At 33.9% G+C, this 27,143-nt stretch overlaps 1 protein-coding gene across 2 annotated transcripts in view; it reads left to right on the plus strand.

Moving 5' to 3' along the window:
* LOC144352897 (uncharacterized) overlaps positions 1-26,408 on the plus strand; it is a 62,648-nt gene extending 36,240 nt beyond the window's left edge. For both annotated transcript variants that reach the window (XM_085497034.1, XM_085497035.1), the window contains exons 4-8: positions 12,079-12,210; positions 17,032-17,886; positions 21,151-21,304; positions 22,163-22,355; positions 22,821-26,408. In XM_085497034.1, the coding sequence (XP_085353160.1) occupies positions 12,079-12,210; positions 17,032-17,886; positions 21,151-21,304; positions 22,163-22,355; positions 22,821-22,920 (1,434 nt within the window). In that variant the 3' untranslated portion in view covers positions 22,921-26,408. The remainder of the gene's footprint in view (positions 1-12,078; positions 12,211-17,031; positions 17,887-21,150; positions 21,305-22,162; positions 22,356-22,820) is intronic.
* Positions 26,409-27,143: the final 735 nt, after the last annotated feature.

Here is a 27,143-nt window from a genome sequence, read left to right on the forward strand (position 1 = left end):
TAGCTGCTGATGACATATCACGAGACAAAACGTAAAGTAAAGTTTTTGACATTCTAACTTTTTAAAACTACCTATATATATACTATATAGAAATATCATCTATAGTATAATGAAGACTACACACTTCACATGGCACATTTGAAGTATATAGGGTTTGAAAGTCATATTGATGGTTGCGTACCAGGTCGAATGCCTCCATAGCCCACCAAAATGACTTGATGTCTCGCCCGATTGTCTTGACACCCCAGTGTAATATTTTGACACCCCAGAATGCCTTGACACATACCCCACTGGAATGCCTCGATACTCCACCAAAATGACTTGATGACTCGCCCGAGTGTCTTGACACCCCAGTGTAATACTTTGACACTCAAGAATGCCTGGACACGTACCCCACTGGAATGCTTCGATACTCCACCAAAATGACTTGATGACTCACCCGAGTATCTTGACACCCCGGCGTAATACTTTGACACCCCACTAGAATGCTTCAATACCACACCAGAATGACTTGATGACTCACCCGAGTGTCTTGACACCCCAGTGTAATACTTTTGACACCCCACTAGAATTCCTCAATACTTGATATTCCACTTGTTGCCCATCAAAATATCTTGATTATTATATTTTTTGCAAAATTAGCATTGAAATTGGTCCTGTCAGAATACCAAAGCCATGTTCATTCCCTGCTGAAAATCAACATAATCCATGACAATTTTCAATGACAATTTCACATGAACAATTTGACAATAATTCTTTCGTCTTGTAGATAAGTTTAGTGAGGCAAAATTGTATTTTCTTGAAAATTATTCTTAAAATCATCCTAAAAGTTAAATTGTCAAGACAGTTTGATTTATCAATCATGCATTTTTACTTTACAAAGTAATATGCATACATGTGCTGAGAGCACTGTTTAACACTCTCCATTATTTATTTACGTGGAGGATTAAGGATGAGCGTTGGCACTATAGGTTAGTGTGCCTATCTGCACTTGCTTCATCCTGCTACCAGAATAATAATATTGTGGATATTATGTACATGTATGACTAGTGGTTGGCATAGCAACCAACTGTGACATCATTGAATCTGGATTGTCAACTGGGAAAACTGTGCATGTTTGCTGGCTACTACATCATTGTAGTTTGTTCAGCAAATGTACAGCTCTCATCTACTTTAGCGTGGCAGGTTTTACAACCGTAAAGGGACATTGTTGTAATGTAAAGTGTGAAAAGTTTGTGTCTGGACTGTCATTAGGGAGCCATGTTACACTACTGTCAACCATTATTACTGAAAGCAGAAGTATATGCCAATAGCATTAGTTGAAGTGCTAACAAAATAACACAATATTCTTGGCGTTCTAATGTTGATGAATTGTATGTCTCTTGTGCATTTCTTTGTGTCGTGATCACAGCATAAATCATTTGATGTTCTAAATTCATAGCCTCCTTTCTTTAACTTCAAAGGGCTTGCGTAAATGCTGGAAAAATAGTAACTACATTATCACAATGCATGAATGAATTTAACCTAAATATGCATGACTTTTTTGTCCCTGTTTGGAAGCAGTCATTAAAAAAAAATTTCCCATTGCTGATCGAAATATAGAAAAGTTGTGCAGAATATTTAGTAAAAAGTAACAATAAGTGACTTGGTGTATTTAAAGGATGAACAATTCTCATATTCCTAATATTTTAAAATTCAAATGCTTAAAATAGCTATGCAACCCGTTTTCTGTGTATTGAACATTGTACATGTGATTAAACAGTCTTGTCATGCTGCTTGTCGTTATTGATATATTTGCATCCATGGCACAGCTACCTTAATGCGCTAATAATGGATATGTACCAACTGAACAGCTGACACCCTCAGCAGATATCTTCTATCCTAGAATGACCTCTTTTCTTCTTGTCAACTCTGTTTACTTAAATTCATAAAAATAAAAGACATGTCACCAATTATTATTATTGAAAAAAATCTTGCATCTCATAGATTGATGAATTAAATGACTTCACTTAACCTTCAAATTCGGGAGGGCAGTCATTGCATCTTAAAATATCAGAAGAACATTTAATTTGACCTTTTTAAACTTTCTAAGTTGTACTAAATCATCCTTTCATGATGAAATTAAATTGCTAAGTTTTGCAGACGTATAATTTTTCAGCTGATGCACTGAAATTGACACGCATACGTTGAAGCAATATATGCTCTCAAAGACAAATTACGGATTGTTAGCATTCAAAGAAAGATTTTATATACCTGTGTAGCTTTGTTGTGTAATTGTTTTTAATTTCTAAATGATACTACATTGTATTATATTATCAGAAACTGTACGATTTAATGGCTTCTTACGAGAATTGAAAAATAAGATTCTAGTCAAAGAAAGGCAAACACAAACTGCTGGAAAATACCAAGAATTTACTTCATTGTGGGCTGTAGTTCTTAATCTATTATTATAAGCCTGTATATTCATTGCATATTTAAAAATACCACTACTTTACGACCTACCGCTATTGTTTGTGATGTACTTTTAATATTATTTGTTAATAAAAAAAAAAAACTGTATGATTGTCTTTTATTTGTTGTCATTTGAAAAAAAATAACCTTTTCATCACCAGACTTCCTTGCCCAAATAATTTTTCTCTACTTTTTTCTTATTTTGGAGCCAACAGACAAAATTTGGATCAATTTTCAGTTTTTACTCAAAAAATTTTGCTATTTTAGTCCCAATCGTCTGAAAGAAAGTGCAGACTATAAACGGAACTATTTGTGTAATTGTGATAAAAAGAATGAACTGGTGGTGAAAATGTTAAGAACCCAAATGCATGTTTGTATATCTGTGAATTGTAGTCATTTTACAAGGATAACAAATAACGAATAACTTATAATACATGTATTGGATTAAACTAACTGTTGTGTCTACATGTATCTGCTGTTTTTGATGGATCGCCAAATTCATTCGTTCATTTATTCAAACCATTATTCAGTGAGAAAAATTTGACATTATTAATAATCATACAGTTGCTAAAATTATCAATCAAAATTAGGTTTGTTTATAAATGCTATGCTAATTTTAATTAATTGATAGACTGATGATTTTTACTTTTATGGATTTCCTATTTGTTTGCCATGCATGACAAAACATTAAACTGTAAGTCATCCTCATCTTGTACCTTGTGGACACTACATACAGTCTTGTTCAGCTAATGAGGTGAACCCTAGAAGGAATGCGCCATTAGATCATGTAATTCATTAGTTCTTTGCCAGCAGTCATTTTAACTGTGGAATAACCTACAACAAGTTGAGAAGTAAATTCTATGCAAAGTACAGGTAGGTGGTGTGGAGCCATACACAGACAAGTGCATTTTAACTTGAATAAATACATCTTCGAATCTAATATTGCAGGCACTATGGAAAATTCATTAAAATGTTCAAATCCTGATCATTCCTAAAATCAAAAACTATTTTCAGTAAATTTTCCTATTTTTAAATGTTTGTATTTGCACTCCAGTGGTGCATTTCACTTGTAGTATTACTAGCCTGCAGTGTATGCCTTATTCCCGGTATTCTTCATTTGCTGTTCACAACAGGTGTTTGTGTTGTATAAGCAGTGAAATGCCCCATGGGAATGTCTGTCGTACTTAACCTTGTCAGTGACAATGTCACTGTCATCATTCATAAATCAAACCCACTTTTTTTTTCAAAAAAATATTTTTTTTTCTTCAAAAAATATTTTTTTGTTTGTTTAATGATCAGAAATTAATTACAAGGCATTGTAGAAAAGTAAAAGAAAGGTTTTTGTGGGATAAAAAATGGTGCTGTTGTCTATTAAGTTTATTTTCACTGATTTTATGATTAGTTGAATGTAAAATATAATGCCGGGAGGTACTTTCACTAGATTTTATTTCTACTGATTCATTCTGTCAGCAAAAATAGCAAAAAGTAAATCTAAAATGAAAATAATGTACTTTACAGCAGAAATATTTTTCTCCATAGTGCAATCGTACACTTGCATCTAAAATCATCATGTTGTAGTTCCCCTTCAAACACCATGTATGGTAATTAAACAATACTGTCAGTTTTATAGAGTTAAATAGTTTGCCAGTGAATATAAATTAGTTCAGACATTAAATATGATGTCTCCTTCATGATAAACCCTTGACGCTCAAACAATACAGGTATACCTGTCAATAATGATTTTAAGAACCCTTAGAAAGACGAGATAACATGTATTGTATGTGGAATGAAGTAGTCATGAAAATTTGTCATAATTCTCAATGATAAGCATGATCTTTATTGTTCTCGATTATATTATCTTCTACAAGTCTATCTACAATTTCTTTTCATTAAACGCCAAAAATACACTCTCCCACTTATTATATATTATTAACAGGACAGTTCTGTAAGGTTTTCAAAGCTTATCCATGATGTATTGCAATTGGAGAACTGTTGATTCTGTTACTATGACAACCTTGTACATTCTAGTATCGTTCCCGGGGCTAACCCATTGCCAGTGGCGAATTTAATTACAATTTTGCTACAACAAATTATGTTGCATTTGCTACCAATGGTTTCAAGTTGTGCATTATTGCAAGGAAATGGTCATCGCTTGAAAACATGCAGTCACCTATTGGGAGGTAAATTAAATCAGCAATACATATTGCCAAATATGGAGCAGTATGTTGCAGTAGCATTTTTTAATCTAAATTATTTCGTGATTTGTTATTTCTCTCCATTTTAATAATTCATGAAAGGCAAAGGTAATTTACAAATCAAATGTTCATGCTAGCTTGATTGGTAAGGTGTTGCCGTGTATATCTTCATCGTTCATGTTTCTGTATACTACGCCGATCAACATCCTCTCTTGTTTTTGGTCAAATAAGCATGAAATAATAATTCTAATGAAAAATTAAACTGGTTAAATAGAAATATGAATGTAGAGAATAAAGTCCTAACACTATCAGTGTGTGGCGAGTGAGCTGATCATGGTCACTGTGTGGCCATTGAGATAACTTGGTCTCTCTGTGGTCAGTTAGTTAAACTGTGTGGTCAGTGACCTAAATTTGATCACTTTGTGGTCAGTGAGTTGAACTTGGTACTGTGTGGCCAGTGAGCTAAACTTGGTCACTGTGTGGCCAGTGAGCTTAACATGATGTGAAAATTGATGAAGTGACTGTAATGAAACAAGGTCATCTCATTACTTCTGCTTGGGATTACTTCCCTTCATTCTATTACTTGTCTACAAGTTAATCAATACTTGAAATGTTTCTGTGTGTGCTACATGCATACCAATCATTTGTACTGGTATTAAATCATGGCAGTAATATATACATTTAGTAATGTTATCTCCATTGAGATTAGATTCATTAATTCGCATGTGAGCAAGTGACTTTCAAATATCACAATTGAGTACTTTTTCCAGTGAAAATTAAAATGCATTCTAAACTTAGATGCTTAAACTATGCTACTTGTGTCTGGTCTTAAGCTTGACATAGTACTAAATGGCCTCAATGATGTCTGGTCAGATGCTTGATGTAGAAGTTGACCTCAGTGATGTCTGGTCAGATGCTTGATGTAGAAGTTGACCTCAGTGGTGTCTGGTCAGATGCTTGATGTAGGAGTTGACCTTGGTGATGTCTGGTCAGATGGTGGATGTGGGAATTGGCCTTGGTGATGTCTGGTCAGATGCTTGATGTGGGAGTTGGCCTCAGTGATGTCTGGTCAGATGCTTGATGTAGGAGTTGGCCCTTAGTTGTGTCTGGTCAGATGGTGGATGTGGGAATTGGCCTTGGTGATGTCTGGTCAGATGCTTGATGTGGGAGTTGGCCTCAGTGATGTCTGGTCAGATGCTTGATGTAGGAGTTGGCCTCAGTGATGTCTGGTCAGATGCTTGATGTAGGAGTTGGCCTCAGTGATGTCTGGTCAGATGCTTGATGTAGAAGTTGGCCTCAGTGATGTCTGGTCAGATGGTGGATGTGGGAATTGGCCTTGGTGATGTCTGGTCAGATGCTTGATGTGGGAGTTGGCCTCAGTGATGTCTGGTCAGATGCTTGATGTAGGAGTTGGCCCTTAGTTGTGTCTGGTCAGATGGTGGATGTGGGAATTGGCCTTGGTGATGTCTGGTCAGATGCTTGATGTGGGAGTTGGCCTCAGTGATGTCTGGTCAGATGCTTGATGTAGGAGTTGACCTCAGTGATGTTTAGTCAAATGTTTGATGTAGGAGTTGGCCCTTAGTTGTGTCTGGTCAGATGCTTGATGTAGGAGTTGGCCTCAGTGATGTCTGGTCAGATGCTTGATGTAGAAATTGACCTCAGTGATGTTTAGTCAAATGTTTGATGTAGGAGTTGGCCCTTAGTTGTGTCTGGTCAGATGCTTGATGTAGGAGTTGGCCTCAGTGATGTCTGGTCAGATGCTTGATGTAGGAGTTGACCTCAGTGATGTTTAGTCAAATGTTTGATGTGGGAGTTGGCCTCAGTGATGTCTGGTCAGATGCTTGATGTAGGAGTTGGCCTCAGTGATGTCTGGTCAGATGCTTGATGTAGAAATTGACCTCAGTGATGTTTAGTCAAATGTTTGATGTAGGAGTTGGCCCTTAGTTGTGTCTGGTCAGATGCTTGATGTAGGAGTTGGCCTCAGTGATGTCTGGTCAGATGCTTGATGTAGAAATTGACCTCAGTGATGTTTAGTCAAATGTTTGATGTAGGAGTTGGCCCTTAGTTGTGTCTGGTCAGATGCTTGATGTAGGAGTTGGCCTCAGTGATGTCTGGTCAGATGCTTGATGTAGGAGTTGACCTCAGTGATGTTTAGTCAAATGTTTGATGTAGGAGTTGACCTCAGTGATGTTTAGTCAAATGTTTGATGTAGGAGTTGGCCCTTAGTTGTGTCTGGTCAGATAGTGGATGTGGGAATTGGCCTTGGTGATGTCTGGTCAGTTGCTTGATGTGGGAGTTGGCCTCAGTGATGTCTGGTCAGATGCTTGATGTAGGAGTTGACCTCAGTGATGTTTAGTCAAATGTTTGATGTAGGAGTTGGCCCTTAGTTGTGTCTGGTCAGATGCTTGATGTAGAAATTGACCTCAGTGATGTCTGGTCAGATTCTTGATGTAGGAGTTAGCCTCAAGGATGTCTGGTCAGATGCTTGATGTAGGAGTTGACCTCAGTGATGTCTGGTCAGATGCTTGATGTAGGAGTTGGCCTCAGTGATGTCTGGTCAGATGCTTGATGTAGGAGTTGGCCCTTAGTTGTGTCTGGTCAGATGGTGGATGTGGGAATTGGCCTTGGTGATGTCTGGTCAGATGCTTGATGTGGGAGTTGGCCTCAGTGATGTCTGGTCAGATGCTTGATGTAGGAGTTGGCCTCAGTGATGTCTGGTCAGATGCTTGATGTAGGAGTTGGCCTCAGTGAAGTCTGGTCAGATGCTTGATGTAGGAGTTGACCTCAGTGATGTTTAGTCAAATGTTTGATGTGGGAGTTGGCCTCAGTGATGTCTGGTCAGATGCGTTATGTAGAAATTGACCTCAGTGATGTCTGGTCAGATTCTTGATGTAGGAGTTGACCTCACTTCATGTCTGGTCTGATGCTTTATATATACGACTTGGCCTCAGTGATGTCTGCTCAGATGCTTGATGTGGGAGTATTGTGTTTCAATTTAGTTTTTTCGTGGTAAAATGGCTTGAAAAAATAGCAGGAATGCTAAACGATGCAGTAAGGCTGCTTAATAGTCATGGGCAAAATCATACCAAGAGTAAAGTCAAGGTTATTTGGATGCTGCATTAAAATAACGGTCCAAAGACAATATGAAAGGATGAATAATTGTTCATGGTATGCTGGTTATACATTTAATAGTGAAAGCACTTTAATCGTCATAAACTTAACTATTAAAGATCAGTTTTGAATCAAGTGAGCATTAAAGCTCCTGTTCTTCAGATGATGAGAATATATACCCTACTTTGTTGCCTTGGAATGTATACAGTGAAAACAATCCCGCCACTACCGAGCTGTGAAAGCAAAATACATTAAGTGAATCCATTGGCAGTATTTAGTTGTAATTAAATGGAGTCTTGAGTCTGTAAACTTTGTATACCTTTATTCATGGACAACAATTAGTGCTGAATTGCAGACAACTTAAATAATCTCAACAGGAGTTCTAAAAGTGAAAAAATTAATTTAGTGAGCGTTTTGTAACAGACCATAGTTATATAACAGATCAGTGACTAGTAATTGTCAAAAAGCTGTAGTTAACTGTTATGTATGATTTAATAGCTATGAAGTATAAAAGCCTGTGTGTCCACTTTAAGTAATAGTCCTGTACAATACACAGTGGTGAGAATGAATGCTATTTTAAAAACGAAAATCTGTGAAAGTTGCATGACATAATTGACGTGCTCGTTAAAGCGATTGTAAGGAGATTGTGTCAACTACATTTAGTGAATTAAATGCTATTTTTAGAATATTTTCTTCAGTACACAATTATAAATTAATGTTTCAGTTTGAGATTAGGCTTTTTGTTTCAAAATTGTGACATAATGATTTATTTGAACATTAACAGCGTTGAAGTGAAGCCATTGGACATGTTAAAGCAACCTGAAGGTTTGTAGTGATTCTCACCAACTACATGTACATGTACCTACATCACCTGCTGCACAGATCGTTAAAATAAATGGAACATAAAACATAGATTTTGAGTAAAGTTTACTGCCAATAAACCTTCCTTTTCTTCCAAGTCAAGACAATTCTTTTCTTGTCCATACCGGTACTTGTATGATTCAATAGTTCAAACATATGAGGCACAGACAAATCAGGTTTTTGGTCTTCACTTGTGTCAGTTAAAAATGTGTCACACCTTAATTACTCCTGTGTGTGAAGCACGTGTGTTTCTGGGCTAAATGATTAGATTAGGTTAAATTCCATTCATGTTAATTACCTAATTTGCATAAATCACTTTATTTTCACATATACAACTGTACCACAGGTTGCATACCATATGTGTAGCTGTGCAACAAGATTTATTACTTTCTGTTTGTGCTGTACACTTCAGTGTTGTGGATGAGACAAAACCTATATTAGCCTAGAGTCTTCTTCTTTAATGCTCATCTTGCATTTTTAGCTCCGCTGTTGACGAAGTCGAGCAGAGCTTCTAGTATTACTGATTGTCCATCGTCGTCGGCGTCAACTTTACATTTTCAACTTCTTTTTGAAAACCAAGAACTGTATAGCTGTGAGACTTTCTAGGAAGGTACCTTGAGTGGTTCTCTCTCAGATTCGTTCATTTTGTGGGGATATGTTCAATTGTCAATTGTTCAATTTATAGCGAATATTTTTGTAATTTTTGGTCAAAAATGCTATTTTCGACTTCTTCTTGAATACCGCTAGCCCAAATGATTTGATACTTGGTATGTAGGTACCTCTGGTGGAGCTCTCTCTGAGATTTGTTCGTTTCATGATGATATCTAAATTTCTCTAAATTCTCTTATATTTTCGACTTCTCCTTGAAAACTGCTAGTCTGATTGTCTTGATATTGTATATGTAGGTACATCAGGTGGAACTCTGTCATATTTGTTGATTTTGTTACAACATCTTCAATTCTCTAATTTTGATGAATATTTTCAGCTCTGCTGTCGACATATTACTGATTGTCTGTCGTCGACGTCCGTCGTCGTCAACTTTACAATTTCAACTTCTTCTTCGAAACCGCATGTCAGAATTTTTTTTATATACATTTTGTAGGTACTACATGTGGACCTCTCTCAGATTTGTTCATTTCATGATGATATCTTTAATTCTCTAATTTTGGTGAATATTTTTGCCATTTTTGGTATAAAGTGATATTTTCGACTTCTCGTTAAAAACCGCAAGTCCGATTGCTTTGATATTACATATATAGGTACTACATGTGGGCCTCTCTCAAATTTGTTCATTTCATGGTGATATCTTCAATTCTCTAATTTTGATGAATATTTTTGTCATTTTTGGTGAAAAGTGATAGTTTTGAATTCTTGTTGAAAACAGCAAGTCCGGTTGCTTTGATATACTATACATATTGTTCATTTTCTAATGATATCTTCTGTTCTTCAATTGCAATGTGCATTGCTAACAGCGAAGCTACATGTATCTCAGCCGACAGGCTGCTTGTTTTTATTTCTACTTCCTAAGTCTCCAATACCATCAGCATATACATGTACAGGAGTTCTTTCTATAAAACTTGCTTTGATTGCCATAGATTTTGGGCAAAATTTTTGCGAAGAATTAAAATCAAGCACATGTTAATCAGTACATCGCTAAAACTGATCAAATGGTTCTCATAACTAATTTTAAAAAAAGAATTGAGTCATTGACTCAACATACTATATGTCGTAGTTCTACAGGATCTATTTCTACATGTAAATCATTGTTGTCATCAAGACATGTATGAGTATATCTGAACAGAGATCAACCCTCAAAAACTAGTGATCACAAAAATCATACACAAAAAGGGATATAAAAGCAAAACAGATCCTTTTTTTTTGCGGACACATAAGTAGATGTTTGAATATGAAATATTTACCCTAAACGCATCCTGACGGATAATAGTTAAGTTAAGTCTACAATCATATTCATTCATTCCTTCCTTCCTTCACTCACTCATTTTATTTTAAGCACTAAAATATATTCACAAATATGTGTAACAGGAATAATTATCTTTGTCAGCATAAACAAATTCTCATCTCATAAATGTACACTATAGAATTTAACAAATATATATAAAAAAATTTATAAATCTGTATTAAAGTCTGCTTCCTCATAGACGCAAAAAATAACTAGCATTTGATTTATTAAAAAATTTTTTTTTTAAATTAATCATCTATGAAATGTACTTTCTATTATGAATGCCTTCTAACATTACCTCATTATTCATACTATGCACTGAGGATCAGAAGTCAAATTACCAAATAAACTATTAATTAATTAATCACACACACACACACTGTTTTTTCAAATTGTAGCCATTATGATGACTTGCTTGCTGTATGTAAAATATATAAAATAATTTCAGATTTCACAAAATCGATGAATCTATTTCGATGAATCCGTCAGTTGCTACATTGTGAAGCAGTGATATAAACATTAAGTCATGTGCTGTGATATTGATTCATCTCGTTTGAAAAAAAACATTAACCTTGATCAAAATGTCAATGTTGTGGAATTATGACCTCAACACAAATAATAAAACAGTATACTGCAATATAAGGCCTTTATCATCGCTTTATTTGTCAGTCAATCTGTTTTATGCAAGTAAATGTAAACCTCAATGGAACCACATCAAGCGACGTCCCAGTTGATTTAATTCTTTATTCATTCTGATGTGATTGCTTTTGATGGACTGTATGCTTTCTGCATGACTAGTGGTTATTCCACTCTGTTCTGAATTTCCAATGCCACTGCGTCTGATGGTTTTTATGTGTGTTATGTTTAGAAATAATCTGATGTGATATTCTGATGTACATTGAGTATATTAATAACAGTCTAAGCTGTAATTGCTTAGATGTTAACAGATGAAAAACATTAATTTGGCATGTATTTGGCTGACACAACAGTTGTGGACAAAAACATGACCTTTTTTTTCATTCAGAAGACACAATGTCAATCAGTGTACTCGTCACTTGTATTATTTCAACTTTCACTTGAGAGTATGTTGGTTTCACTTAGTGTCTACCACCAATGTTTCTATTAAAGTATTTGTTGGTTGACACATATCGGCCGATTGCGTAAACTGCTCGCTTCAGATGTTTTATATACATGTATATTATCATTATAGTGATATGTCTGTTTCTAGTGCAGGTATAATATAATTTGATATTCGTTGATATATCGATTGTAACAACAATTGTATTACACACATGTCATTATCATCCTTTCTCACAGGACAGACATCTACTATCTTGTCTCCTAATCTTTTCATGCTGAGTATTACTCTCCGCAATTAATTGTTATGAAAATAAAGGTATTTATATGTAAATAGCATATCTCTGCTTGTTGACAAATATTTTGTATATTTTACCCCATTCCGTAGCTGATCTGTCAATATCTATTTTATTATCTTCATAGAACAAAGAAGACCGGAGAGAAATATTCACCCTGATAAAAGAAGTGTTTTCAAATAGTCCAGCTTTAGGAAAACTTCAACGAGGTGACCGGATTCTCTCTGTTAATGGTCAGCATTTGCAAGACACTAAAAAGGTATGTAGGTTGACCTCGCTGAATAATTTGCATTAAGTCTCTTCCAGCGACAACTTAGATTACTGTAGTTTGCCTAATGGGATATGGTGAAATAGAACCAATGCGCACTTACTGAACCTTTAGTTGATTTTAAAGACGTGAGTGGAATCGATAAATACATACCTGACAACATTTGAGACTTCCTGATTCAGTTAATATTTATTATATCTTAAGAAGCGACGAAAATTGGCCTGCACTATCTGAACTTTGACTATAATATATAGCCACTTCTACGATTGACTCCCCTGGGTATGATTTCCACTTTCTCCAGTTATGATTAATTATATAATTCTGATGAAAACTTCTCGGATTCATAAATACTATAAGTCACTTTTATTTCGCATGGGTCAAAGTTTCATGATCAGGGAAAATAATGAAATTTTGTTTCGAGTATTGCCTTTAGATGAGGGAGTCACAGGAAATTCATTTGATTCATTTAGATAGGAGAGTCGCATCGATTTCAGTTTAATCCTATAGACAGGGAGTCACAGAGATTTCTTTTAGGTTTTTGGCTCGCCCTTAAATGAATGTTCAAGGCAAAGTACAGTCATCTGTCTGTTGCTGGTTTCTATTACTTCAAGTATTCAAAAAATTGTTCTTGTTATTTATTCCAAACTGATACATCTCATGTAAAGTAATCGGGGTCTGCTGATAAATTGGACTGTCATACATGCATGATTTTTGAAAGATCGTATGTTTTACCTTGTGTGCTTAATTACTTCTATCGCATTGAATTTCAAAAACACAGTTGCCACATGTACATGCTCACTGGTGTACTATTATTGAAGGTCATAATGTTATTATATCAGACAAATGCACATGCATTTTTTTCATTATCCAATTCAAGATGACTGAATTGCAGTAATTTTAATGCCAAAAATGCATCAAAATCACACATTTTTCACCATCCCATAACTGGATCTCAGGCCCGTTTGGACAGATTTTGTTTAAATTTGGAACCTTGATGCATGTCATTTTATTTTTTTAATTGAATTCAAAATGACTGGCTGGAGGCCATAATACTATTTTAGCCCATAATACAAACAGGAACTTGTGCATTTTGTGATGCTATCTTCAATTCTGTTTTTGGTATTTTTGCTGAAAGTGATGTTTACAGCTTCTTTGATTGTTGTATAATACAGGTATCTCAGATGGACCTCTCTCAGACTTTTTCATTTTGTGTAGATACCTTCAATTTTTCTAATTTTGATGAATATTTTTGTCTTTTTTGGAAAAAATAAATATTAAAAAAATTCTTCATCTAAGATTTGTTAATTACATTACTATATCTTATATATCTTCTACTATATCAAATATTCGCAAGTATTGTAAAAAAAATGGTAATCATGAATCAAAGTATTACTATTTACAGTACAACATTATGCATACATGTAGTATTGTGATGGAATCTGTATGATTGCGTATTCCAATCTCTGTTCTTTCATTTGAAAACTTCATACCATGTTTTCTATTTTACGCATATTAAGATGGATAGTGATATCCGGTAATATATTTCCTTGCTTGTTTGCTACACTTGGATAGATTGCCTATCTATTACGTTTTAAGTGAATTTGTATTATATCACTTTAGCATAGACGGATATATTACAATGAATGGCCAGACACGTTTACTACATTGATTGGCGAGGTGTTCTCATTTAACGTTTCAACATTATTGATAATATATCATTATCACATTTTTTTCTGAGAATTAGAAAAATATTTGATATTGTCGCATTCTTAATGTATATCACGCACATATAACAACGTACCATGGAATTTCGATGATTGACATGTATCCTCTTTCATCGCAAACATGCTGAAAAGACGTCCATTAATAGTGTAATTACTGGTAACACTACAGTTATTGCGTGCTGGTGTAGACTGCTGTGTCAGCATGATTTGCATATGAATACAATACATTGACCCAATTGTACTTCTTGTTAAACCCGTGATGTTCATGTCTCAATAGATACTAGTAGTCAATATGATTTTTTTTTCTGGTGGAAATAGTCAAACCGTTAAATTTTAACTATTGGTAATGAGACCATTCATGTATGCAAAGGTTAAATTCACTTTGACCTTCTTTTAAACCCTTTAAGTGCCCTTTTTTTTAGTCCCCCGTTCGGACGAAGTCCGAAAACGTGGACTTATAACTCAACCTCCGTGCGTGTGTCTGTCCGTCCGTCCGTCCATCCGTGTTTGTGTGTGTGCGTCCATCCGTTCGTCCGGAGTCATAATTCAGAATCCTTTGGACCGATTCCGTTCATTCTTTGCATGTGCCTAGTACTTTATGTGGGACATATGCACATATAGTGCTGACTGGCAGCCATCTTGTTTTTTGAAAATGTTGTATTTTGGACATGATTTGGTACATAGATTATACATGTTAGGATACATGTCCATGACAATTTCTTTCGCAATTGGATCAAAGATGGCCGACTGGCAGGCATCTTGTTTGTTTTTTTAAATGTGGTATCTTGGACATGCATTGTCAGTTTTCATTCAAATTTGGCACATACTTTATACATGTTAGGATACATGTCCATGACAATTTGTTTCAAAATCGGATCAAGGATGGCCGATTGACAGCCATCTGACTTTTTGGCCTTACTACTATATTTCCAAGATTTATGTACCATTTTCATTCATATTTGGCACATACATCATACATGTCACTTTGTTTCATAATCAGATCAAAGATGGCCGAATAACGGCTGTTTTTATTTTTGGACATATTACTATATCTCTGTCACCCATGTATCATTTTCATTGATATTTAGCATGTCATAAATGGTACATGTCAATTCAATTTGCAATTTGATCAAATTTGGCCGACTGGTGGCCATCTTGTTTGTTTAAAATGTGATAACTTGGACATGCTTTCACTTGTGATCTATGTTTTTCTTTGGTATGTCTTAAACCGGAGGGGTCATCACGCAACACATGTTTGAATTTGACGTAAATAAACAATTTGTTGTATCCGCCACTTGGGACTCAAGTTTCAGGGACACGCTCGCGACAACCCCTCTACTTTAATATGAGAACTTTCAAAAATTTAACGGGGACTGTGTCATTTTCAATGACTTGTTTTCTGCTAAAATGTTAAATTTATTCATATTTTCTGTCATTTTTATTAAATTTATTCTTAATCTTGGACCAAACAGACAAAATAAGGCATTGCTTCTAGTTTTTGATAAAAAAAAACTGATGAGAAAAACAGTCATGTGAAAAAGAGCAGACTGTAAATGAATGTCTAAACTTGACTTCGGCAATCAAAGGGTTGATTAGACCCAATGAAAGTTAACTGCTACAATATTTATGATTTCCCCTGACTCGCATAATATACAAAAATCTTGTGTAATTAATTACAATTTGCACTAAGCTGATTGATCATGTATTCTACATACAATTGTATTTCAAAGCAAAATAGCTGCATAAAATGCCTCCCAAAGATCTGGATTTGATATTCTGCAAATACTTTTTACTTCCCCAGAATTGCCCCTTATCTTTATTATTACATGCATTTAAAATTGACTCTGAAAACGTAATCCAATTTATGAATTTGAATGAATGAATGTATGAAGTATGTAGCCGTTTCTCCAACTGTATGATCACACAGATATTCGCCAGCGCTCATATATATAGCTTTAAACTATCATATTGGCGTCCATAGTACTTCATATCAATCTACTTATTTAAGAACTGTTAGATCTACCCAGATCCATACAGCCTGTTTGTCTTTTATTGTAATTACTATACTTTGCATATACTTTATACAAAATACAATTTATTTTTGACTAGATTAGATTGATAATTATTGAAAATAAAAATCACATATTTTTTTTATTTTGCATGTAATTAATGACAGGTTTGTGAAAATAAATTACACAAATCAACCCCATTTATATTCCAACTAAAATGAGGTAAATCACAGAACTGCTATTGATATTTCTATTTTTCAATCAACCATCAAACTTTCTTAATTTTGATTTAAAAAGCTGCTAATCTTATAATTCCATGCTTGAATGTTGAATCAACAACGAATAGCGAAACAGAAAAAAGTAGTATTTTTGCTAGTTCCTCTTCAGACACAGAATGGTAGCCACTTCAATGCTAAATATTAAGCATTTCCGCAATTCTGAATCAATATTGGGATCTCAATCGTGGATTGAACATTGGTGTGGAATATTGAAGCATGTCATTTTGCTTGTCAGATCTGACTCAGAATGGCCAACTGGTCGCCATTCTGTTTTAATAATTGCAGGTCTGTATTCATATGTCTGAAATGCTCTGACTGAAAGTCATGCTCATGTTCAAAGTTTATATATTTCTTAAACCATAATGCAATTTATATAATCATGTACTTATAATTTGAAATATATATTAAAGAAGAGAAAAGTGGGACTCCTAATTTATCAATCTAGTGATTCAGCATACAAATCATGAAGTTTCTTGTTTGTATGTTCGAGATGCCCTTCTAATAGAGCAAATACAGTATTTTTAAATACAAGTGTATGACCAGGTTTCACTGTGTAATCTTTTTATCTATGTACATATGTTCACAATTAATATTGGATGGAAATTTGATTTTATGTATTATGATTGTATTTTCTAACCCAATGAATCAACAGAAAATGTCTTGTCAATATCTGCGGTATTGATTAATGTACGTCATCTGTATTGATTTTTAAATTGCGAATTTTTTGTTGGTGTGTTTCAGACTGTGTTGCTGAAATCTTAACATTGTCTTTGTTACAAGAATTGATTTTTTGATTTACAGGGTATTAATACAGCATCTATTGTCAATAGAAGTCTGGGGGACACTGTGCGGCTCATCATACAGCGACCAATAGGAATACGAGAACGTAAACCGTTAAATACAACGGATATCAAGTTGGATATGACTGATCGAACTCCTGCTCTGACCAGTCCATCAAATAGCGATAGTGCTAGCAAAGGGGCAACTGGCTTTCCTAGAAGTCCAGGTAAAACCCAGAATTTGGGGAGAACAGAGGGTAAAAAGCGCCCTCATAGCGGTAGTAGTGGTGCATCACAACCCTATACATCGAAACCAATTCATGAAGCTAGTGGTATACAAAGTGAACAGACAGAGAATCAGAATAGAATGCCTCTACATAGACCCAACTTCCTAGCGTGTAATCAGACATATAATAGTTTGCCGACTGTTCCACAAAATGGCCTGCACTCCACGTATCACATGTCAGAAGACATGGACAAGATGCGTTCCAGTTCAGCAGTTGATCCTGTACTCGTATCTGTAAATACGGATCAATTAAACATCACAATACGGTCAAAAAACAATACAAATGTTGTCAGACCTCCATGCTCTGTGAAAGTAAACATTGACAAATCACCAACACATGCACCTCAAAAAGACAACGGTATTTTCGTCATGGAATCTCTACCAATGCTCCTTACACCTACTCCCAGCGGAAACGGTTGCACGTGTTTAGCAAGCTGGAATGTAAAGGATGCTTTCAGAAAAGTCATCCCAAAACACAAGAACTTTAATCATCATCGTAGCCATGGTGATGAAAATTGCAATAATGTCAACAGTGCAGAAGATGCTGCTACTGATAATTATAATGATGATGCAAGGAAACCAGTGCCCGAGGTGAGCATACATTTTAGCAATCCAAATTGATTATGTAATTCATGAAATATTAAAGTTTTTACCTTTGGCAATATTCCACTCATTACATCTCCTTTCACTGGCCTCAGGCCATTCTTGGTCACTAGTTCTTATGCACACTTTAGAAATGATATCCAGAATTTTTTAATTGTTTTTCTGCATCAAATATATTTCAGGGTAAAAATTTGAATATGAATACTGTGGAATACTTTATTTTCGCTGGAATTAATTTTCGCTGAAAAGGCTTTCTGGGCGTTTCGTATGGAATTTATTTTCACTGTTTTTTGATGAGTTTATTGTGAAATATAAGAAAAAAGTATATTCGCTGGATTTTATTTTCACGAAATCATCCCTTCAACGAAAATAGCAAAAATAAATTCCAAGCGAAAATAATGTATTCTACAGTATTTCATGTTAATATTGTCTAAATTAAATGATTTCAAATGATCCACCTACACATAATTTGTATCCAATATCTGTCAGACTTTCGTTTGCTTTACTTGCTTGTTCATTTAATAAGGCCTTACTAGTATTTTTTTTTTTCAAACTATTTATGTCTACAATTCTTTCTTTCTTTCATTTTTGCAATATATTAAAAAAAAGTATGTTTCAAACTTACCAGAAACACTAAAGAAAATACTTTACATTCTTCCAATGCTTGTTTCATCATCTGGAAAACTAACATTTTAAGAAGAAGTCATTTGTGCGTTAGATGTAAATGTTTGTTTTGACATTTAAATTGATGTGCAGAAGGTGCACCTGCAGATAAACTTCCCTTTATTAGCCTTGTGCTTCTCAGAAAAGATTTGATGAGATTTACTGATTACAAGTGAGATTACTAAGTCAGTAGTGCACAATAAATCATTATTTGTTTCTATCGTAGCTTATTACACACAAGAATGCATGCCTAATATCCCTTCTCTGTCATACAAGACATCACACTTACTTACACAATTCTCAATATATTTTTGTTAAATTCTGAAAGTGAGGTCACTGCACTATTCCTGTTTTTACTACAAGTTTGTTTTATAGTTAATTAGACTAAGGAAATGGGATTTAAAAAAATAATGTTCAGAGATAAAAACTCCATGGTTGCAGTCATAGAAATAAATCTGCGACGAGGTTATAAACATCACAACCTTAAATTTAATACTCAGACATTAAATCGGGCAGTGAACGGTGTATTACTCACATCTGTCAATTGTTAAAAGAAGGCTTGATGCATATTTAGCGTTCATTAAATGATTGAAATGGGGGTTTTCTTCAGTCGTTATACAGGACGTTGTCATTTTAATGGACGTTTTGTTGCATACTGGATAACAACGTGCATTGATCACATTTGAACCGCAGAATGTTCTACCAATTATTGTTTGACAGACAGTTAAAAGAAAATTGTCATGTGTATCGTCATAACATGAGCTATTCAGAAAACCACTGTATAGTTGCTCTCAGTACACATATTGGAAAACATCTGATATCTCCATGGTGATTGTTGCTATGGTGTTTATTTCTATCACTTGATCTGTATTATCAATATTGCTGGCATTATAAAACATGTATACACTGCTGGTTCTTCGACAATGCAGTGCATTTTTAAAAATAATTCAGTTTCTATCATTTGTGATTCTCCTACCTTAAGAGTATAATGGATGTCCATGATTTCAAATTATGTCTTAGAATTCATATTTTTTTTTATTACCATTATAAGTATATGCTTTCATAAGATTTCTTGGGCAATATTTTATTGAGATACCCGCATGTTTCATGAGAAATTTAATACAGTTTGTCAATCATGCTAATATTTCTTTTATTTTAATATTGTATTATTAGAATAGAATAGAATAGAATCTATAGAATCTATAGAATAGAATAGAATAGAATAGAATCTATAGAATAGAATAGAATCTATAGAATAGAATAGAATAGAATAGAATAGAATAGAATAGAATAGAATAGAATAGAATAGAATAGAATAGAATCTATAGAATAGAATAGAATCTATAGAATAGAATAGAATGGACTAGACGGGACTAGAATAATATGAGATATTATAGAATTAAATAATACATTATAGAATTGAACAGAATATTCACAGTTAACATGCTTAAAGTTTTAAAACAAGTCCATTCACTGAAACAAAAAATTCTCCATACCAAAAAAAAAAAAAAAAAAATCCAATGTATGGTTTGTAATATCAGGTTGTGTGTATTTATAGACGGCAAGTGAGGACATTTGGTAGTGGATACAAGACCTTTCTGGTGAAATTAACATATTTGGCAGGAGATAATTACCTAGCATACGCGAGGTGATTTATTTGTCTCAAATATGCTAATTTTTCATTGAGAAATAGCTGTTTATCCCTTTTGAGTGTAATATATACAAAATTATTTTGTATACTCTGTTCGTCCCCCACATGAAATGTTGATAAATACTAAAAGCAATATGTGAAACTGTCTGTATGGTCCAAGAGGTGAAATTCAGTGACAATTGTACAAAATGTGAAATTATTTGCACTGAACTATGGGTGGGAAAAATGCCTTGCACTCAAACGGTTAACCTGGATTGTACTGCTGATGAACACTGGGGTATGAAAATCACCTGTTAGTGTTACAATTCTGTAAATGTTATAGTCTGATTTGGAATATATTATGATATATACAAATTTCACATGCATTTGAGGTTGTCAAATCTCACCTGTTATATAGTGCATTCTAGACTATGTATTCCAATTCATGGACAAACAAGTCACAAACAATTATACAAAAAACAATACCGGTAGTATATTTCAACCAAAGTGAAAACTAAAAAAGTGAAAATATATTTTGATTCTTTGATACACAACAGACGACTGCTCCTACGGGAGCTACATGAATTCGTAATTTCATATCGGCGTAAACAGTATGTTTCGCAAAACTCGCTGAGACACCCTCAGATAAATTCCTCAACTACAAAATTTCACGTTCCTCAACTTGAATATTTGTCACTTGTAAAAGTAAAAGCATTCTTCCAATTTATTATGGTTCTAGCACATTGATTTACTAACCCTAGCAATGGATGTTGCTATGGTGTTTAAGAACTGTCAATGTAAATACTGAGTTAGTTATGTCAACATGTCTGTGCTAACCAGCAGTAGGATTACAGTGGGCGTGTCCACTAACATATACACAATCATATAATATTGTAAACAGTGTTATAATAATGAATTCTTTTTTAATAATATTATATAATTTTTGAATTTATTGACAGAATTGCACTTCTTCCGATAAATGTACTTGTCACGAAGACACAAGAATTAATCAAGACACCCACATAAGTCGAGTACCGTGTGGTTTGCTACTCGTGATATGTCAACATCTAAACATCAAAGTACTCACCGGTAGAGATTGGAGAGGCCTGGCAGGTAATTGCTGTGATAATCATGTCTCTTCTCTTTATTTCTCTCATCATATCTTTTTCGAATTGATCCTTTCCCATAGTTTGACTTTTTTTAGAAAAGATATAAGTAGATTGTCGTAATTGTTTGTTTTGTGTATATGTGCACTCTAATACATAGTGACTGATTGGTAAGAACCGGTTATTTACACCCATAGATAAAGTAATGGCATTATTATTTAATATATGTGTATGCATTCGTGTTAATAAAACAACTTATAGGCAGTCTTGTCACAAGATAAATAGAATTTTTTTTTTTATTTGGAACGAACCAATGAAATTTTGAGTAAAGTCCAAAAATAACAATAACAAAACAAAACAAAACATTCAGTCACAATATATTGTCAGCTATAGTATTGATCAGTGGGATTTGTTATCAGACCTTCACATGCAGGTTGACGAAAATGTAAACAAATGATGTCACAGTGTAACAACCTATACTATAACATTTGATTTTAATAGTCCCTAAGAGGGTGTACAATTTTTTTTTTTTTTTTTCAGGACTAGAAATGGGTTGCTTAAGTAAGAGAACTGTACAAGTGTAATTTTTGAACAAAATTGCCAATAAATCATGCCAAAACTGTATTCGAAATCCAAATTTAAGGACAAAAATAGCAAATGTATTGTACTTAGTTTCACACTAGTTGACCATAAGCATACCACTTTTACACCTCAAAAGGTTGGCAGAGACCTCTTTAACTAAAACTTAATACAATGTATAATGGTATCACACTGTCATCACTATGGAAACATGATCACAACAATATAAAATTGTAACAGCCTGCAACATCTTATCCTCAAATAATATCTTTTTTCTCTCTTTCAGATGAGATGGGGAAAACGGTGCATGACATTCAGATCTTGGAGCAATTGGACGACCCATGTCGAGAATTGTTACAGGAATGGGGCATGGGTGTCAATGCCACCCTGGGTAGACTAATAGCTATATTACTAAACCCCAGACTAGATAGGCAAGATGTAGTAAGGAACATCAAAGAATATCTCAGTACATACGATAGGTAGGAAACACTCTGCATAGAAACGTAATTGTCTGCTCATTGGAGCTTATAAAGATATTTCCCACATGCTGTTTATCCATTCAGACTATGTATTCACGTAATTGGCTGAAATCAATCCAGACATGCTGGCACAATGTATTTTCTATTTACTAAATGATCACTGTATTTTCTTTGCATATATGAATAGATATCCATTGAACTAGCATTTATTCTGTTTTACCTGCAATGTACGAAGTACTGAGAAAAATTAATTTGAACTATCTTGTACAGTAATTGTGTTGTTTGTATAATGTAGATGTCGGCCACTGTGGTTCAGTGTGAACTTTGCCCCCCAGCTCTGCTATATACATTGTAACATCCAATTTCATCGTACTGCCTGACCCAAAATCTAATTACTCAACTTGTACAATAATGCCAAAACGATAATAGGATATGGTTGGCACATTCCGTTGAATTTTTCTTCAGCACAATGTTGATTAATCAAGAATGGACAGAATCAGGACAGGAGAGAATCAAATTGAGTTCCCCAGACAAGGTGCATTACCTATATATCATGAATATTTGATTTTAAAGTCAACATCATTCAGTTCTTACATGTAGAAAAATGATCTGTGCTATATCATGATAATAATAACTGCATATACATTTATGGTTTTTTTATTTTATTTTATTTTTAGAAATACTGTATTTGCTCTATTAAAATGCATGCTCTGGAGCTATTTATTTTCGGTTTAATTTCCTGTCTAAAAACTAGTGATTCTTTGTTTATCTGATATCTTATAAAGAAAACACATGCTTGGCCAGCTTGCAAGTGCGAGTCCAAAATATGTAGTTTGACCATTTATGTGAAACAACATGCTAATTGAAATATCCATTGAATTGTGTGAGAATCCTTCATTGTGTAGGTAAAATACACACTGTGCATAAATGTATTCCAAGTTGTGACATGCATGTAGGTGGTTCATTTATTGGAGACAGAACTTTATCCGATAACTTATTAGAAAAAAAGGGACTTATTAATTTACCTCTGTGCATTCATGCATCCCACATCTGTATCTTGAACATGTCTGGGTTGATCACACATCTTGATCATGTTTCCAGTTTACATGTACTTTTTATTGGAGCAAATACAGTTGCTAAATTTGTAAACATTATGCATTATATATTACTGTTGAATCATATATATTGTCATTGTAGGCATGGGGCATGCTGGGTAATATCTTATTCGATATGAGGTGACTTTTGATATGACGTTACTGATATTTAGAGAGCAATATTTGTGTACTGTTATTGTACACTGTAATTTCCAGTGCAAGATAAAAAATATCAATATTATAGTTATTTAGCCTGTATTTTTAGATGTAGAATTTTGTAATTATGAAAAACAAGGGAATTTACTTCTTGGTGTTAGAGGGCAAACTACCTATATTTTAAATTGTTTTTTTTGTTTTGTTTTGTTGCTGTTATTTTCAGACTTGTCTTGTCAGTCTGACTAAAAATACCATTATTTGTTAAATGAAAATTGCTATTCTAATGAAATAGATGTATATGTACTTGGTTTAAGAGCTAAGAATGTACTTATTTTCCTACTCAAATCATAGAAAGGCCCTTGCATAATAAAATGTTGCAAGGTCAAGTAAAAATATTTTAGTCATAAAATATTCTTTGCCTAATTGCAGCACAAGACATTCTTTTTTTTCTACATTCCCAGTATTACATATACTGGTATTAAAATGTAATTTGAATTTGTTTACTCGTAATTTTCTCATTTTTTCAATTTTCCTGCTTAGTACTACCGGTAACGTTAAACAAAATGATTTGTTCTGTCAATCTGTGAATTTAAGAACCATTGAATATACTCAAAATGCTGAAATTCTGTACCAGGTTGTTATTCAGATACCAAGGTTGTTATTCAGATGCCAAGGTTGTTATTCAGATGCCAAGGTTGTTATTCAGATGCCAACGTTGTTATTCAGATATAGAGGTTGTTATTCAGATATCAAGGTTGTTATTCAGATATCAAGGTTGTTATTCAGATAACAAGGTTGTTATTCAGATACCAAGGTTGTTATTCAGATACCAAGGTTGTTATTCAGATACCAAGGTTGTTGTTCAGATACCAAGATTGTTATTCAGATACAAAGGTTGTTATAAAGATACCAAGGTTGTTATTCAGATATCAAGGTTGTTATTCAGATATCAAGGTTGTTATTCAGATACCAAGGTTGTTATTCAGATACCAAGGTTGTTATTCAGATACCAAGGTTGTTATTCAGATACTATGTTTTATTATAATACTTTAGTTATGATACCAGCTTAATATGGTACAAGTTTGTGATCCTGGTACAAACTTATTATTCCAGATACAAAGTTGTTATTGAGATACCAGGTTGTTATTACAATACGTGGCTGTGATACTTATGATACTACCCGTATTTCTCCATATTATATATTTACTAATCTTGACTGTGTTAAATGCTAGTCATAAATGGTAGATTGTCTTCTCAGGGTAAATCTGATTGGTTGTCATATATGTGTCTGTGTGTCTTCCATGTACCTATCCTATTACAAGAAGATTTAATCAAAACCAGGCAATCTGATTGGTTGCTGGAAGGAGAACATTCCTTAGGGTTTTTTAACTATTTTTTTGTTATAATTTGCAGAATAATAATTTTTTTCGTTCTTTTTTACTGTATATTCACAGTATCTGGGTTGGAGTTTTGTAAACCATTGGCAGGCCAATGGTATTTTTATTTTGCATATAATTAAATGATAACAGTATTAATAATTTGTAAATCATTGTATTCAGAAAGAATATATATTCATAATGTTGTAATTTGTTGAGAGTTCGCATGGTTTATAAACTTGATTGCTTTATTGAGCTTTTTTGTAAAAGGCTGGTTGCAAGTCTGTCTGAGTGAACACTTAATTATCATTGACATGGATAATGATTTCATTTTTTTTCTCTCAAATTTCGTGGTGATTTTAGTTTTTATAGAAATTTGTTTACAGGCTTGGCTATCAATGAACTATATTGTACTTTTAAAGATGAAATGAGAATGAAATTTTTTTTATTTTCTATTTTGATTCACTCGCTGAGATGATACGCTCTAAATCACTGTAGTTTAATTTGACCCCCAAACAATATTTGGCACTATGGGAAATTGTAAATTTCCATCAATTATCACTCGTGTAGATGTGACCCTAAATTCGCTGTAACCAACCACTAGATTCAAATCTTAAAATTACGTATACAAATATTCTTGGTTCTTAAAAAGTACATTCTGTCTCGACATTGAAGCGTTTCATTGAAACTGTAGTTATGTTTAACCCTGGATGCTTACAGAATCATGCAAAAAAAGAAAAGAAAGAAAAACATTGTGTTTCTGTTAATTCATATTGTTTCTATAACATTTTTGAGACCCTGGCATCAAGGGAGAAGAAGAGAGAGATAGTTTGCAATGATGAAATTGTACACACGTGAATTGTAGACATATTTTCAATTGTATATAACAAACATGACAAATAGTGGGAGCACTGCTCGGCAAGTTAAAAATTGTGTATTTACTATGAAATTATTATGGTGCTTTCAAATTGTGGTCATACTTGTTGTAATAGTTTATAGATAAATAATACTTTACAGAGCTTTATATTTTCCTCCATAAAGATCATCATTTTTGCTGAAAAGTAGAAATATATATTTTGTGTTCCATTGTCACAAGTGTTAAATTACTGCTGACACTGCCCTCTAGAGATGTAAAACGTAGATGACATTGTTTTTGTATAAAGTGCTCCCTCTAGAGGCATGAAGTGCAATGTATTGTAAATTGCTGTGTGGAATTAAAGTAAGGTAACCTAATCCCAATGTACGTTGTCTTCCAAAATAGTGGTACTGTACATATCTCCTACTGTGTGCCAACTTATGTAACTAATGTTTGTTTAGTAGAATAGCAAGATTTCATCATCTTATGCTGGTCTACATTGTAAATAATGTGTTAACAAACAGCACATTCTTGTTAATAAATTTAATGGCTGATTGAAAACAAATTAAAACTGACTCCTGTATGTTTTTGTTTTTTTATTTAAACAATATTTTCTGTATTGAGTGTATACGACTAGCTGAAAATGAGTGTACTCTGTGTGGTCTTTGAGACCTTGATAAATGTGGCAGGTCACATAGATATAGGTTATTCAAATATAAACAACAGGAAGGTCATCCTGGGTAACGTGCCATTCTAAAAGCAAATATTCTGTACAATTTGGCTGATAAGAGTATGGTTATTTGACATCAAGAACTAGCCAGGGCTTCTGCACTTTATATGATGCAACAATTGTTTTTTTATGAAGAATCTTTTGTGTCGCAATTGACCCAGTCTCTTTAGTGACAACCGCACCAGTTTTAAAGCGAACTGTCACTTTATGAACAAATCACCTTTTGAGGGCTGAAAACGAAAGGTTGCATGAACCAGCAATAGGCATCCTCATTTATATTCCTTTGTGTGAAGTCAATTATAGATTTCTCTGAGCCTGAGGAGCTGGCTTTCTGCCCATTTATTATCAAAAACAGACAAATGTTCATCCATGCAAAAAAAAAACATCACACTCCAGTTGAATGTTTGTCTAGACAGGTTCTTGAAGCCAACAGTTTTTGTATACTGTGGAATACTTTATTTTCGCTGGAATTAATTTTCGCTGAAAAGGCTTTTTGGGCATTTTGTATGGAATTTATTTTCACTGATTTTTGATGAGTTTAATGTAAAATATAGGAAAAAAAGTATATTCGCTGGA

The sequence above is a fragment of the Saccoglossus kowalevskii genome, chromosome 3, assembly GCF_978046115.1.
Source record: "Saccoglossus kowalevskii chromosome 3, keSacKowa6.1, whole genome shotgun sequence".
NCBI classification, from domain to species: Eukaryota; Metazoa; Hemichordata; class Enteropneusta; family Harrimaniidae; genus Saccoglossus; species Saccoglossus kowalevskii.